Here is a 15,679-nt window from a genome sequence, read left to right as displayed (position 1 = left end):
TTAATTTCATGCACATAGATATTATAATCTAATTATCTCATTTAACTTCAAGAAAAGACATTTTAATCTAATTATAGCTTAATCTTAATCGAGAATCTTAAATTATGAAAGAAGATAACATTCCATAGAATTTCTAGACCAAGAAAAACACAACATAAAATGTTGTGCCAGCAAATCCTTGTACATTCTCCTTCTCTTATTATTTATTCTTTTCTCTTGTGCTTTCCATGAAATTTATGATTGCCATAGCTTAATTGTACTAATTGCTTATATACGTAAATTTCAACGCACGATTTAGAAGGATTTAATTTCGGCTTATTAACGAGGTACAAAATGATAAAAGGAAATGAGAGGAATAGGAGATAGAGAGGCTAAAGTTTGAGAGATATTGCTTGCATTCTGAATAACATAGCTAACTACGTTACGCAATATGCAATGCACGCATTAGAGAGGGAATAATAATATGTCATTTCCACAATTTAAAAATGTCTTTTATAAGATTTGCATTAAAATCTCTGATATAAATACTGTAATAATAATTCGCTTATTTATTTCCTTGTGAAAGTGTTGCGTAATATTTGAACGTTTGGCAGATAAATATTTATTTACTTTTTATTTTCCCTCATGATTATAATTGATAAAAAAAACCTGTGCCGATAATGTTCGACTAGATGCTTTCGCAAATTAAATTCTTTGATTTCTCCTTCAGAGATTTTACAATGTCTTTGTCGCGTAATCAAATTACCTGAATCCAATTAATAGTTCATCGATATACAACGGTGGGTCGAAGCGACTTGACTTGTTCACTCACGGTACATCCACGATCGTAGTTAACCACGTAGTCAACGTTATGTACGTAGAAACCGCGCGTTGTTTGCCACCAGCAATTCGGAGCATGCCTGATTGAACGTAACACAGCGCATACAACGCATCCGCGGCGTTGTACGGTTGTCTTACGAGATATTAAACCCCGAATCCAGCTGTCCCATGTCACGTAATGTGATACCGGCCCGTGCGTGCAACGAGAACAACGAAAATTGTTGTATAACAACGCATCGGCAAGAGAAACCGTTATTGGATGTAACACGTCCCGCGAGGCTACCATATTCGCTTGCGTATGAAATCTGTTTGCCGATTTTATCGCACGTGTAGCTTTATGACACGTCCATTCAAAAAAAATAAAAGGGCCCAGAGTATCACCATCGAGTAACACTCGGTGTTTTGCGGCTCTTATTGCCAATCAATTGTGACGGAATATTTTTAAGTTACATAATACCTGGTGGTTTTTTCATCAGGATGCAATGATTTTCCAATTTTTTTAAAACAGAAAGAGAGTTCGTTATCTTATAAAGTTTTAATGCTGCCCTTTCATTCATATACTTATTATATTGTCACCAATGTGATATACACACTAAATTCCTTGAGGAAAATTATATTACTCACCCTTGGTGATTTGCGTTTGGCGCTCTCGACACACGGGAAACCACCGCACTGAAATACATACATAAATGTATATTATATAATGGTCCTATCTAATAATCATGTTTAAAGTAATTAATACAAGAACACATAATATTTTAGAAAAAAGAATATTTTTTATGGCTAGAGATTTTTGCGTCAAATATTAATCACAACTAGTACAGTGAAAAACATTTTTATGCAGAAAGTATCAGAACTAGATGGGTAACATAGATTGGTTTTATAGCATAATAAACAGTAGATGGTATGTTATAAACTACATTCGAGGCTTGTACGTTGGCCTTTGTAAAATGTACAGTAAAGGCGTTCAATGAATGCCTTATCAGAAAGGCGTGTTTTAAATTATATTATAAAATCATATCTATATGCGTCGAGACAATTTAACGATCAATATAAGAATTCATAATTCTGAAATTTACATACCGCCATTATATATTAACTCTCACCTCACAGTAATTGCACATGCTCAGGTATAATACGACATTTGCATAATATTTTTTATACATTAAAATATACAATATGATGAGAAAAATTTTTTGTCAAATCAACAAGATCGTTTTTGAACTACAAATATGTTAAAACTTATATCATGTTAATCATTTCTAAATTATTAAATAAATAGTTATATTACTTTTGAAATAAATGCGTATTTAATTCGATATGTTCTGGCTTAATTTTTTATTATTTTTTTTCTATGAAACATTTTAAATAATATTGTAAGAATAACATTTAAAATTGTCATGAATCTTAAAATGTTATTTTAAATAAGAGAAATTTCTGATAATTCTTTTAAAATCATTATTTTAATTAATAATTTTCCATCTTTATGGTGCTTTCCAGATATTATTAGAAGTACAAATATTTATACTTCCATTATTTTAGGAAAAATAAACTTTTGAATTTATCTAATCACTATCAATATAATAGAGTCTACATTTTCAAATATATGCATCGCTATCATGATAAAATCATGATGATTTTTGTTATACGTTTGCTTAGATTATATAAATCTATCGAAATTAATAGAAATTTTGTAAGATTCAAAAATTCGAAATATATAAATATATAAACTGAGAATTACATCACTATCATTATATGTGAGAAAAAAATGATTTAACGGACGAAGTATCATTATGGAGTGAAATTTAAAAAAAAATATATTTATGCGTTATAATCATATGTCAAAGAGATATTCGAAATATTGTTTCATAACGATTAAACGATTTCATCAAACTCGTCGGCATATTAATAATTCGTTATGCCTTCATGTCTGCTTATTACAGTTTAACGATGGAAGAATCTGTTCGGCTTTTCCGTCAACTTGTTACGCAAGCGGACGAAACGAGTCATTCCGAAATGCGAAAAAGTTCGCCACGAGCAACCATAGCCGCCATATACAAACACCGCAAGTGCGGTTTATTATTTTATCATGACGGACACGTAAAAATATGCTGAGCGCTCGTGCGCGATTTCTATGCGTGCACGCGACGAGTTTAATGCGCGGATAACCGAGTGGAATGGTTTTGTCACGGAAATATCACTGACTAATGCGATAAACATTTTTTTCCACATTATTTTAACCCTCTTAATTCTTCAATAAAAGTAAATTATATATTTATATTTTTTATTAATATATCCAATAAACTCCATATTTATTCTCTTATTACTTCGCCTTTGTTAGAATATTACAGTACTATGTATAAACAATTCATTAATAAAGAGTAATTTTTCATTACATTAAATTCTAAATTGCATTAAAATTTTTTCATCTAAATTAATTGTAATGTAATTTCAAAGAATAGAATATATAATAGAATATATGATTCTATTTTTTTCCTTTTTGCAGCTTTTTTACAAACCCATTGAAAACAGACTTTAGTAAATTCATATGAAATTTACATTAGCATTTTGCATATATTTTATCCGCCCAAATGCAATGTCAAAAATATGAAATTCAAAACGATGTCTGGAACGTGAACGAGTTACGAGAGAAGGACGCAAAAGAAGAACGCTCGGTTTTGTCGATGATTTGCCGAGCGGTCGCAACGGAAGAATAGAATTGCTTTCCGCTTCTGACGGAATTCCTACCATATTCCACGGACATGCTACTTCCGATTGTGTGTGTGTGTGTATGTGTATATATATATATATATATATATATATATATATATATACTACCTTTTTTTAGCTCTGTCAAATAATTTAAAAATAATTTAAAATAATCGCACTATTATTAGTGCATATCTTCTTAATTATTTCAAGCTAAAAATAGTAAATAATAAATAAAATAAAATAAAATATTGTAGTGAAAAGTATGCTACAAAAAATTAAGTAAATGAGAAAGTAAAATCTTTTTTTTCACGACTGCTCAGTTTATAAAAAAAATTACAAAAAGAATTACTTAATTTATTTATAGTATTATTTTATATTTGTTTTTTATTTAGAATATATGATAAATAAAAATTTCGAACGGATGATAATTCGATCTTTTATTGTTGCCTTATGCTGATCTCTTTTTACGAAAGATTCACGGTCGACAGAAGGGAGAACAGCACTTTATTCCTTCGCTCGGTCCATGCTTCGCGATGATTAAGTCTTCCCCGGAGTTTTATCCTCGGAGGGCGGAAAAAAGTTCCACGGGGAAGACTTGAACTCCCTCTTTCCGTCTAGAACGGTTTTATCTTCGATCACGCTTCGTGCTGCGATGCGGTCTCGTTTGCGCAAAGTCGAGCGAGATAATCGATATGTCTTCGTCCGCTCTCGCCACCTAAAAGCCGCCGAGATGCTATTTCTCGTCGTTCCTTTTGCCCTTCGTTGTGCGATCTTTTATTATTATGCGCGTTCAAGGCTAAAGAGCAATTCACATATATACACACACACATACACTATATCATTTTTTCTCATCACTAAGCAACAATACAAGCATGATGACAAGAGAGAGAGAGAGAAAACGCGCAAGAATAAAAAGAGACTCAATTCATTAAAAAACCCAACTTTGAAGAAGTCTTTATTAAAATTAGAAAATATTCGAATTTCACTTTTTTAATAAAATAGGATATTCGAATTAAGAGATCATAAAATGATTGAGAACAATGATTTAATTATAAATATATAAATAAATTCTTAAATATATAAATAAAACAAATAAAAGCACATTCTCCCTTTATTCTAGAAAGTATGAATATATAAAAATGTAAATATAAATAATGTAAAAAAAAGTATTCTTTTTATAAAACATGAATAAAATCTAAATAAAATCTTTTTTCGCTATTTTAGAGAAACTTCTTATAAAAAGAACGTGCAACCACAATCTGGCATAAATATAGAAATATTAGATAACAATTTTTTAAAGAGGGTATTTAATACATAAAACTCTTTCTCGTTTGCATAATAAATAATTAACGATCGGCCATAAATATCGAATTGTATAGCCGATATTATGGCATATGTTTGAGGTGATTCTTCTCGAATCGATTTCCGATCAACTCTGATGTATATTCAATCGTTAACACTTTTGTCAGCGAAATTAGACATTGATATTGTGTTTTGAGTAAACGAGAAAAAAAAATATCGTTGCTGGTTCGTTATTAAAGAAACAAGAATATCGATCGGTTCGCACATTCTCGCGTAATAATGCTCTAAATAATAATTCAAATGTGACAAAGCAAATTCGTCGCTGTAAACTGCTTGCGCAAACCATAAGTAATTTAGAGCAAATTCGATTAACACGAACGGCATCACCGTGCAATGTTTACCAGCGATTGACACAAACTTCGCTGGCTGTAAATCATCGAAAGGCCCATGTCAACGGGGATTTTCATTTTTGATCGTTGACAGGAATGGCCGACCGTCGCCTCGCTCAACAGAATTAATTCAGTTTTACAACCACTCCCTTTACATTTATGCCTCTACTCCCCACAGCTGGGATATGTCTGAACCACCCGTTTAAATGGACGCTCGCTATGTTATCCAGAATGGATACAAAAACCGCGACCTACGCGTGCTATAAAAAAAAGACGAAAATACATTTTAATTAAAACAAAAAATTATATAGAAATTCAATTTTATACGGGTTTATTGCAGTAGGATTTACAACTCTCTGAAAATTTCGTTATTATAAATCTGTTCATTATAATGGAGATAATATTCTGTTATTTTCAATATACACATACAAAAGCGATAAATCTACTCGTTCCGCGTGTATAGAAACAACTAATTTTTTCACTTTAATTTTCATTTTAATTGATTAAATGTAAATTTCTATACGGATTTCTGTTAATCTTGGACAATTTAACAGCGCGCGCGCAGTTTAATTATAACATCGATCGTCTGCCATTATTTTCTCAAGATACATAAAAGTTACAGTTTCAGTAAATGTTTTGACTAACAATATTAATAGTAACTAAATTGTGAAATTAATAATCATGAGTGAAAAGATGATATTAAACTAAATTATGAAAAAAGGAGATGATGCAAATAGATGCTATGAATGATATCCTGATTTTAACTTGGCAGAGTTTTTCAATACTATTTATTTTTACTTGCGTTTTGTCACAAGTAAATCAATATTCACATATAAATACTATGTTATATTTATTATTTAGGGTATACATTTGGATATTTTTATTCTTGCTAATTTGGATATTTTTATTCTTGCTAAATTTAATTATAAAAAAAGAATCTCATTAGTAAAAATTATTTGTAAATTATTACTATGCATGAAAGATATATATAATTGGCTTTATTAGATTAGAAAGTCAAAATGTTTATATATATCTCACGGTATTGGAATTTGGAAAGAATCCACTTTATATAATTTTTATATTTTCGTGCAGATAAATTGAAACTATAAATAATGCAAAATAATAAAATTTAAAAAATAAATAAAACTGTTTATATATATGTATGTATGTGTGTGTGTTTATATATATATATATATATATATATATAAAGCAATATGTGTATATAATGACGACCACTGGCAGAACTAGATACAATTGTACAATAAAAATTAATTAAACGTGGATCGTTATAGAAGCACAAACTTTTCCACTGAACAACTCTATACAACCTCGATTTTCATTCTCGCGATGAGATTGTGTACGACGTTTATCCGTATATATGTATTTGCTGGTTATGTCATCTAGATACGTATTCGTTGTTTCCGAGGATGTACGAGTGAAATTTATCTCGACATGCGGAATTTTCGTTCAGCCGCCTTCATTAACGAGTTTCTCGATTAATTATCGCGCCGCGTTTTCACCTCGTTCATACTCATACATTTGACCAAGTGTCATTGTGGATGAAAATCACTTGAACTTCTAAACTGAACCTCTTGTTGAAAGAAATATAGTCGTCGGTAAGTTTTAAATCAGTTTTGATTTAAAAGAATACTTAAATGCCTTTATACCTTGTCGAAACTCATAATTGTATAATAAATTAAAATACTTTCAATTTCAATAATTTTTTTGCTCTGTAAAATAACTTATGCATACATATCGTATACAATATACAAACTAAATTCTAGTACTATTTAGCAGTTATTCTATTACATCATGATTATTGATTATGATATGCTTAATGAGAGTACATTTTCACATTATATGTTCGTTTTATTCAGGAATCGTGTTTGTGATTCGACAGGATGTGATATCGTATCTCATTAGTTACATATGTGCGCATTCATAAATTGTAGCAGTCAACATAATAAACGCCGTATAGTCGTTTATGTCACTCAACGCATGATTACGTGCGAAGAAATGCGGTCAACCGACGAAAAAAAAGCCTCGTCTGCGTCAAGCGAGCATATAATTAATGAAACGCGATATTTTCTATTGCTTAGACGACCGTCTTTCGATTCACGCTACGGCTTTGAGAATGCCAGATCGGAAAACAGAAAGAAAAAAAGATAAGTGTGATTAATAGCGTAGGGAAAAATAATGTTGGTGTTATAACAAGTTTTTCCTTCGACATTGATTGATTGCCACGAATTAATGATCATCCTAATCAGGTATTTTTTCTTTATATTTAACGAAAATAATAAAAACTTATTTATATATTAAATAAAATGTTAAAAAACAAATTTTATATATTATATATCCATTACATTACTTTTTTAAAATATTTGAAAATATAGAAAAATATATAATTTTTTTAATATCATATGTTATATAATAATATGAATAACACGTTTAAAAACTTTAATTAATAATTTAAATAAAATTATAATTATACAATTACTTTTTTATATATCTTTATTTCTTGGATGACTTTGAAATTTTCAGTTTGATTTTAGAAGAAACATTAAGTAGTCAGCTTATAAATAAAATAATAAATATATTTAAATATTGGACTAAAAATTGAATAAATAATAAATATATTTATAAATATTGGACTGAAAATTGAATGTTTGATATTCAGCAATTTTAACGCTTTTCTGAGTCTATATTCGTACATTTAAATTTAGCGTAAACAATATCATCATCCAAGCCAACCAAAGCGCAATTGATTAAAGGAATTAATTTTATTTTACTGAAATTTTGCAAACTATTTTCTACCTATTTTATTTCTTATTGTCTTCTCTCTATAAATGCAATGCACAAGATAATTAAAATTTTCTTAAGACATAAATAACTATATGAATGAAAAACAGAATTTGTATTATTACAATTAATCCCTCCCTCCTCTCTCCCCTTAAAGATTATTTTAATTAATTGAATATCCTGATAAAAACAAGATATTTTCGCGTTTAAATGACAGCTAAAATGTCTCTGTCACTCTTGTAACACAATAAGAATTACATAAATATTTTAAACATTATTATCATAATTTTTAATATTATTTATAGCTATTTAATATCCAATCGAAAATAATAATACATCAAAATTATAAATATTAGATAATTACAAAAAAGTGACAATTACAAAAAAACATATGTGCAATCATTAACGTTGCATCTTATTTTTATATATACAGGTTTCGTGTCATGAATGTGCAATATTTCGCTCGTCATGTATATGCATTATTTCGCTCGAGTGCGGCTATACATTGGTGTATCTACCCTGTAATTAATACTATCTACGGGTTCATGGTTCAACATTATCCGATAAAGATCTATATTGGTTGTTTTCCATTATGCAATACTTGTACGTTTCTTGAAACATGTGCAATATTACCGCGAAATAACTTTCGCGCGACCTCTATTGCTTCAAGTAATTAATCCCATGTAATTTATTACATAAGTTAATTAATTTACTTTCTCATTTAATTTACAATATTAATTTTGTTAAATCATTTATACGTCAACAGATTGCAACTATTTAAGCTTGATTTTTTTACACAATTTAAACTCTATATCAGAATTAAAGAGACGCGTTATTATGTTAATTAAAATTAATTAAAAATTAATTAAAAATTAATCAAATTATGTATATATATATCTTGATATTTAAATTAATGTTTATTATACATGTTTGAAAAATTATTTTTAAATAAATTTTTACATGTAAAAATAATAACGTCAGTTAGTTCAATTCAATAGTATGTTCAAACAGTAACGTCATAGAGCACTTATAAATAATACCTTTTCTTCATTCTCCTTATCCATTTGATAACTATTCACGTAATTTATATTGTACACGGTACAGTCACGGCGAAAGTGTAATAGGTATGAAATAATTGCTTCCTATGTGTAATTGCTCGCTCTTTCCACGACAGTCATTTGTAGCAGTCCGGTGATCGCGCTTATTCCCCGTCCGTCTGATAATCGCTTTTCGTGCCGCGCGTACATTACAATGTTAACGACAGAAAAAAATAATATTAACACGAAGCAATCAGTGCTGAGAAGGCATTTTGCGCGGAAATGGCGATTTTCTGCCAACCAAGAAAAACTTACTGCGAGGCTTATCTTTTCTGCTCGAATAACGCAGGACAATGTATATGTAAATGTGAACACTGTAATAAAGATTAAAGAAAGAAAAAGCTATCAAAGGGTAGAATAAAAATAATAATTGTGACTACTACTTCACTATAAATTTCTGGAAAAAAATTCGGATCTCTATTTACGTGATATTTTTTTTCATGTTTTTAATGTTATTAACGGAATATGCTGATGAAATTTAAATTTAGTGCGTTTCGAGAATATTATTTAAAAAAGGGAAGTAATTAAAATAATAATGTGCCGCCCATACCCAACTTCTTGCATATGCATTGATAGATCTAGGTTATCTATCTGTGTTGCTGCAACGTCATGTATGGATGCACAGAGAACGATAACGTCGACCGAGTTACATCGTTGCACCGGTAATCGTATGGCGATCCTCCTGACGGATATTCTCGATTTGTCGCCTTATCTAATCGTAAGCGGATATGCGCGTCGTAACCGCATGCGGCCAATCGAGCAGCGAGGTGACTAAATTTACAAATACGATGTCCTACTCAAACTCGGCGACATTCTAGATGCAATATACAGTGCACTCTATCTGAGTAAAAATAAAAATAAAATAAAAATATCTTGTTTTGCCTTAAGAATGTGTGTATATATGTATATAGAATAAAACGTATGCAGAAAATTAGAGAACAAAATTGAGTTATTTTTTATTTCTAAAACAATTTGTAACTTAATCGTTTTAAATTGATATAATAATTTAGCATTTAAATTTATTTGTGTCATTTTAGAAATGTTGCTTCTAAGCAGAAATTTCTCTTCTGAAATTGACACTTGCTTTTTTAAAATATTCGAAAAAAAGATATTGTAATTATTTCCACTTTCTAAATCTTTGTAGAAATAAAAATTAACAAGTATCAATGTCAAAAAATCTGTTATCATTACGAGAAACGAGCATGTCCAGCATTTGTTAAATAGTCGACAAGATTACTCTCGAAATGAGATACAAGATTCCAAGGATATTTGTATAAAACGAAAAACGTAAAAAGAGAGATAGAGGAATTGTTGGCAGACGGCCATTGAGAGAAATATGAACTGAGAGCTTGCTTCCACGGTAACACGTAATAAATTCTGTCATGGGGTGCCAGCAGACAAGCACATGGAATGGAACATATTATATCGTGTATGGAAAAGAGAAGAAGTTGTCTTTATTTACCTACAAGACATGCATATTTCTACCTTGACGGTTAACATATCGCTCCAATATTACCGTTCCCTCAAATTATAATATCAAGTATCAAATAATTAAACTTTTACTGAATTTAATTGTAGGTAAAAATCGTATATGATATAAATCCGCTTCGTATATCATATATATTATATAGATCTTTTTGCATAATATATTGAACAATTAATAAAATGCTTTACACAGATAAATATATATATTAATAAAATGCTTTACACAGATAAAAATTTCATAAAATTTTTAAAGAATAGAAAGAATGTCTTCACAAAAGACTGAATTTTTACTCAATAGCATGTCTAATTATTACACATAAAAATCAAGGAATAAAGGCTGTTATTCTCAGGATGTCCCTTTCCCTCCTGAACAATGAAGGGAGTATCGATCGTCGGAAGAAGGCGATAAAACGGTACGGGGAAGCCCCCTAAATGGCAGAGGTTTATTTTTAGTCTCTCGTGTACGCGGTTCGCGATAGAGAGAAAGTCTCGATTTTGTGCTGACGAAGCGCACGCGCTTCTCATAGCGCGTCAAGAGGTATTTCTCGATGAACCTGACTCAGCCATCGGTCGCGCGGTGTTGCGCACGGTCAATGACATTGCTGGAAACAACTTTCTTTATTGTTTCGAACGCGCATATTGATTCTTTGATCGAGATGACAAGGATGATAAATAATTAATGTAATTAATAGTTCGTTGATTAAAATTAAATTGAAAGGACAGCCGATTCACATTAAGGTATTATTAAGGCGCACAATAGTGCTTTTACATTGATCAAAATGTTTCGATTTTACTTTATATTATTTTCAATCGCAATTTGTTTAAATTACGAATTCTAATCGATAAATATATATAGCAAGACCTGAAAGCACTGAGAAAATATAATAAAAATGTAAAAAAGAGCCTAAATATATATACAGTTATTGCTATATAGTTATTTTTTAAAAAGAAATTATTTATTAATTCACTCATTCTTCTCCGAAAATATAGAAAAATAATTATAATTTTAAATATCATAAAAAATGGCAATTTTATACTCGTACAAACTCTTCTCGAGTAATTGCGTATTTTTTAAGAAAAATGAAAGGCTATTAAATATGAAAAATGCGCGTGATAAAATGTCTTATTGATTAACAAACGATAAAATACTATGATGAATATATATATATATATATATATATATATATATATATAAGAAATATATAATTATTAATAAATTGTTTGATATCTTTCTCATCAAATCTCAAAATTCGAATTTATATTCTTACTTTTCGTTATAATCACGCTGACGAAATTGCAACCGCTATCAAAATGAAAGTGTCAAATAACTCGTGATTGGCACGTTTCCAATCTGCTGGTGATCTTCGATTCGCTAGCAAAAAATATTTTTTCCTATTTTGATTACATATATTACAGAAATACTCTGCTTCAATAAAGTATGTGCCAAAAAGTTAATCATAAATTAACATGAATCATAAATTATAAACCACAGATCCAGAAAACTATAAAAAAATATAATAACTATAAAAAAATATTAGATAACACATTCGTACTTCAATATTAATTATTTAAATTATTTCAAATAAATCAAATAAATTCCCGATTCAGCGACTTTGCCTCGATATTTTTCCTGCCTACATCTCTCCAGGGGGGTAAAGGGGGTGTTATAGAAGTCTCAAACTAAGAGAGTCTATAACTTGGCATATATGTATATGTCTTAAAAATTTTTTCGCAAACTATTAATGTTCGAAAAATTTACGCATTACCATCCGCGTTTTTTAGGCTCTCATTGCTCGTTTCTTAATTATCATGTTGTTAAATACATAGAGCCGTATTATTTATCAATTTATTTAAATCAAATAAAGTTATTCCAAATAAATTTTTGAAAGTCTGGTCATTAAGTACGATTACGAAACATTTACAAGATCTGCGAAAATCTAAATGTGGAATTTTATTTAGAAATTTAAAGCTGCATATCTTCAGAATTTCATATCGAAATATATCGTGTGACCTGGATAAATTAATTATTGAATATTGTAACGCCGTCGAATGCGATACGGATTTGGATACAGAAACGATCGCGTACCTTGGCATCCCGACTCTTCATTTCCTGTCTCCTGGGCATGGTATTCTCCCCATCGGCGTACACGAGATTCCTAATAAATCCATTGAATCTTGGCTCGAATATCACGCTGGGCAGCGCTAGCAGTGTGAGCTTGCTGTTGTACCAGCTAGGCATACCGCCCACGTAGACGTCCGAGTTCCCGGCGAGCTTGCCGAACTCGAACTCCTTGCCGCGCGACGTGGATACCGCGCCGACACCGTCCACGGTCAGGGTGGTATTTTCGTTGCACCTAGTGATCTGCACTTTGTGCCAATGACCATCGCCGAGATCATGACCGACCGTGACAATCTGCGCACCACCGCCGAGGTTGTACCTCAGCCTGAGCGCGCTCTCGACCAGCTTTACCTCGAAGAAGTCGTACGTGCCGCCGTCGTCCGTGTAAAGCAGCAGCCCGTTACCCTGCTCGGTCTTGAATTCAAATTCGAGGGTGCCGTTCAGGCCGGCGTTCCATTTGCGAAATTGTGCGTAGCTGGTCGCGGAGCCCTCCAGCAGAAACGAACGGGCCACCTGGCAGGCGAGCAGGAGCACCACCGGCAGAAGCGGCGCTGGTATAAGCGAGGGATGACGCATGATTCGCTCTTGAATCGAAATCCTTGCCCCTAGATCCTGCTCATTAGCCTGTTAGATATGAAAGCGCGATGATGTCACGCGCTCATACGCATTCCGCGTAGGAGTCCGAAGCGTGGGTGCGTGACGTCGGCCACGTTGTGACACCCGGCTGCCGCATCCGTGAGCACGTGAGCACGCACGCGCGATTCGTGCGAGATGCACCCGTGGTGGGTGCGATACGCGTTTCGCGAGAATACGCGCTGTTTCTCTCTCGTGCGTGTTTCTATCTCTCTTTTTCTTACAATATAAATATCTCAAAATGCCTTCGATGAGCGTTTTCTTGAGCTCTCGTAATTTATTAGGAAACGATCTGAGAGAGAGGGTTGTTACTCGACACCGTCTCGAACAAATCTTTAATTTGTAATTTGTCTTTGTAGTTAAATTTCAAAATCCTTCCTTCTTTCTCTCTCTCTCTCTGTCTCTCTTCTTCTCTTTTTATCTTTTTCAAGATAATTTACAATAATGGAGGTTTGTGGAAAAATTGCCTTGATAATAATTATTCGTAAAATGATACTTTATCTTCGATAAAATTACTTTAACTAATGAAATTCATTCATTGCTTTAATAGAAATCGATATTTCTGGATATGTTTTCAATTTCAGGTTCAGTCATTCAATTGAATGCATCAAAATTCGTAATGCTTCGAATATACTCTAAAAATATTCGAGTTGCAATAAGAATGCACATCTTTCTCGGTGCATCAATCAGTTCACAATGAAAAGTTTCCTGGAAAACTTTAATCAAAAGTTTTTTATATCACTTTTTTGTGATCTATAAAAATTAACGAGATTGAAATATTACAATAGCATCTTTGTCCAGAGAACATCAATTACATATTTATTTCTTGCATTGCTCGATTAGTGTAATGCAACTTTTTTAAGTATGACTATCATCTCTTTGTGGAAAATTATCAATTCAACTACAAACTTAAATACATTCGAAGGAACAAAAATAATTTCTCAACGTTCTGTATAATCGTTCTTGCAATGCGAACTTTCTTTCTTTACACAACCCTTATAGTTAACTTTTTTATTCTCTCTAGGATTTTGATTTCCGAGAAGCTGATCGATTATTTCACCGTATTGGATAGATGACAGTCGAAGACGACGAAATACAACTATCGAAAAAGAAGTTAAGTCTCCAGGAATTGATGATTCACGTATTCACTGAAGAAGTTTCGATTTATTCGAGAGTCCAGTCAGCAAATTCTATCGAAAAGATTAGGATATGGAAAATTCAATAATTATTAGACGACCGTTAGTGTGACATTCAGTTTCTTCCTGTCTTTCACGGTTCTTGAAGGATCCTCGAATTGATTGCGCATAACAATCCAAGCAGCTACCACGACGTCGAGGGAGCCGTTATCCCTCGTATTGCTTCGTGTCGAGGGTGCCTTGCCGTGATCCCCTCGGGTCGTCTCGTAACACGTCGCGTTGCAATGGCACACTTTCTCCTTTAGTGGGATATATATACGTATACGTTTCGGGAAAGACGGCCTGGGAAACGACACACGAAACGTCTGCAAATCAGTCCGGAATCGCGAGGGACGTCATCTAACCTCGACGAGCTTCATCTCCAGCACCGAAGGTCACCGGATAGAGAGCGGTCCCAGCGACACGACCTCGACCTAATCACGCGATGAGGCACTTTCACCACACACCAGCTCTCTGTATCCCTCCCTCTCCCGGCGTCGCGACGCAGAATCGCAGAGAGAGAGACACGGGGGATGATCGCACGGCGACGTTCGTGACGACGCCGTTCCGGACGTGGTGAACTCGTGGTTGGCGTCGAATGGCGCCGGCACAGCACGAATCGCTTGTTCAAGCCGTCGGACGACTAGTACTCTGAACGCGGTTCACTCTCGAGTCAGCCATCCGTTCGTATCGCGATCGATCCGGTCGCGCGCTCCATTTTTCTCTCTCTCTCTCTCTCTCTCTCGCTCTCGTTCTCGCTCTTCACCACCCGGAAGCTCTCTCCGAAGCGAAACTGGATGTGTAAGTCGAACGCGCGCGCAAAATTCACGGAAAATTCTACCCCACCATTATCGCCCTAATAAATGGTCGTGATATCAGTTGACCGATTCCCGGAGGGTTGGATCAGTCGACCCTCTCGACGACTCCCGGTTTGATACTAGCTTGGCGAGACAGAGCGACGCTCGGTCGGGACGCTCGCCTGCCGATGACGATGGTGCGACGCCCCCGGCATGACGCCGACGCCAACGCCGACGACGACGTCGACGCCGACGCCTCGCGCCGTTCCTCTGCGCAGTCGCGCGTCGGGGATGAAGACCGGAGGAGAAAGAGGGAAGGAAGCACGGTGGTGCGAGAGGGTGCTGTTCTCTT

General features: G+C 33.3%; 1 protein-coding gene across 2 annotated transcripts in view; it reads right to left on the bottom strand.

Annotated features, from left to right (window-relative positions):
* The window catches only part of LOC105257546 (neurexin-1), a 212,841-nt gene extending 198,720 nt beyond the window's left edge, over window positions 1-14,121 (bottom strand). For both annotated transcript variants that reach the window (XM_025414874.1, XM_011268232.3), the window contains exons 1-2: window positions 12,690-14,121; window positions 1,444-1,491 (exon numbers count right to left, since the gene is read on the bottom strand). In XM_025414874.1, the coding sequence (XP_025270659.1) occupies window positions 1,444-1,491; window positions 12,690-13,298 (657 nt within the window). In that variant the 5' untranslated portion in view covers window positions 13,299-14,121. The remainder of the gene's footprint in view (window positions 1-1,443; window positions 1,492-12,689) is intronic.
* Window positions 14,122-15,679: the final 1,558 nt, after the last annotated feature.

Source organism: Camponotus floridanus, unplaced genomic scaffold, assembly GCF_003227725.1.
Source record: "Camponotus floridanus strain SB8 unplaced genomic scaffold, Cflo_v7.5 scaffold9, whole genome shotgun sequence".
Classification (NCBI taxonomy): Eukaryota; Metazoa; Arthropoda; class Insecta; order Hymenoptera; family Formicidae; genus Camponotus; species Camponotus floridanus.
Note: the sequence above shows the minus strand (reverse complement) of the source record. Positions and strands in the feature narration are given on the sequence as shown.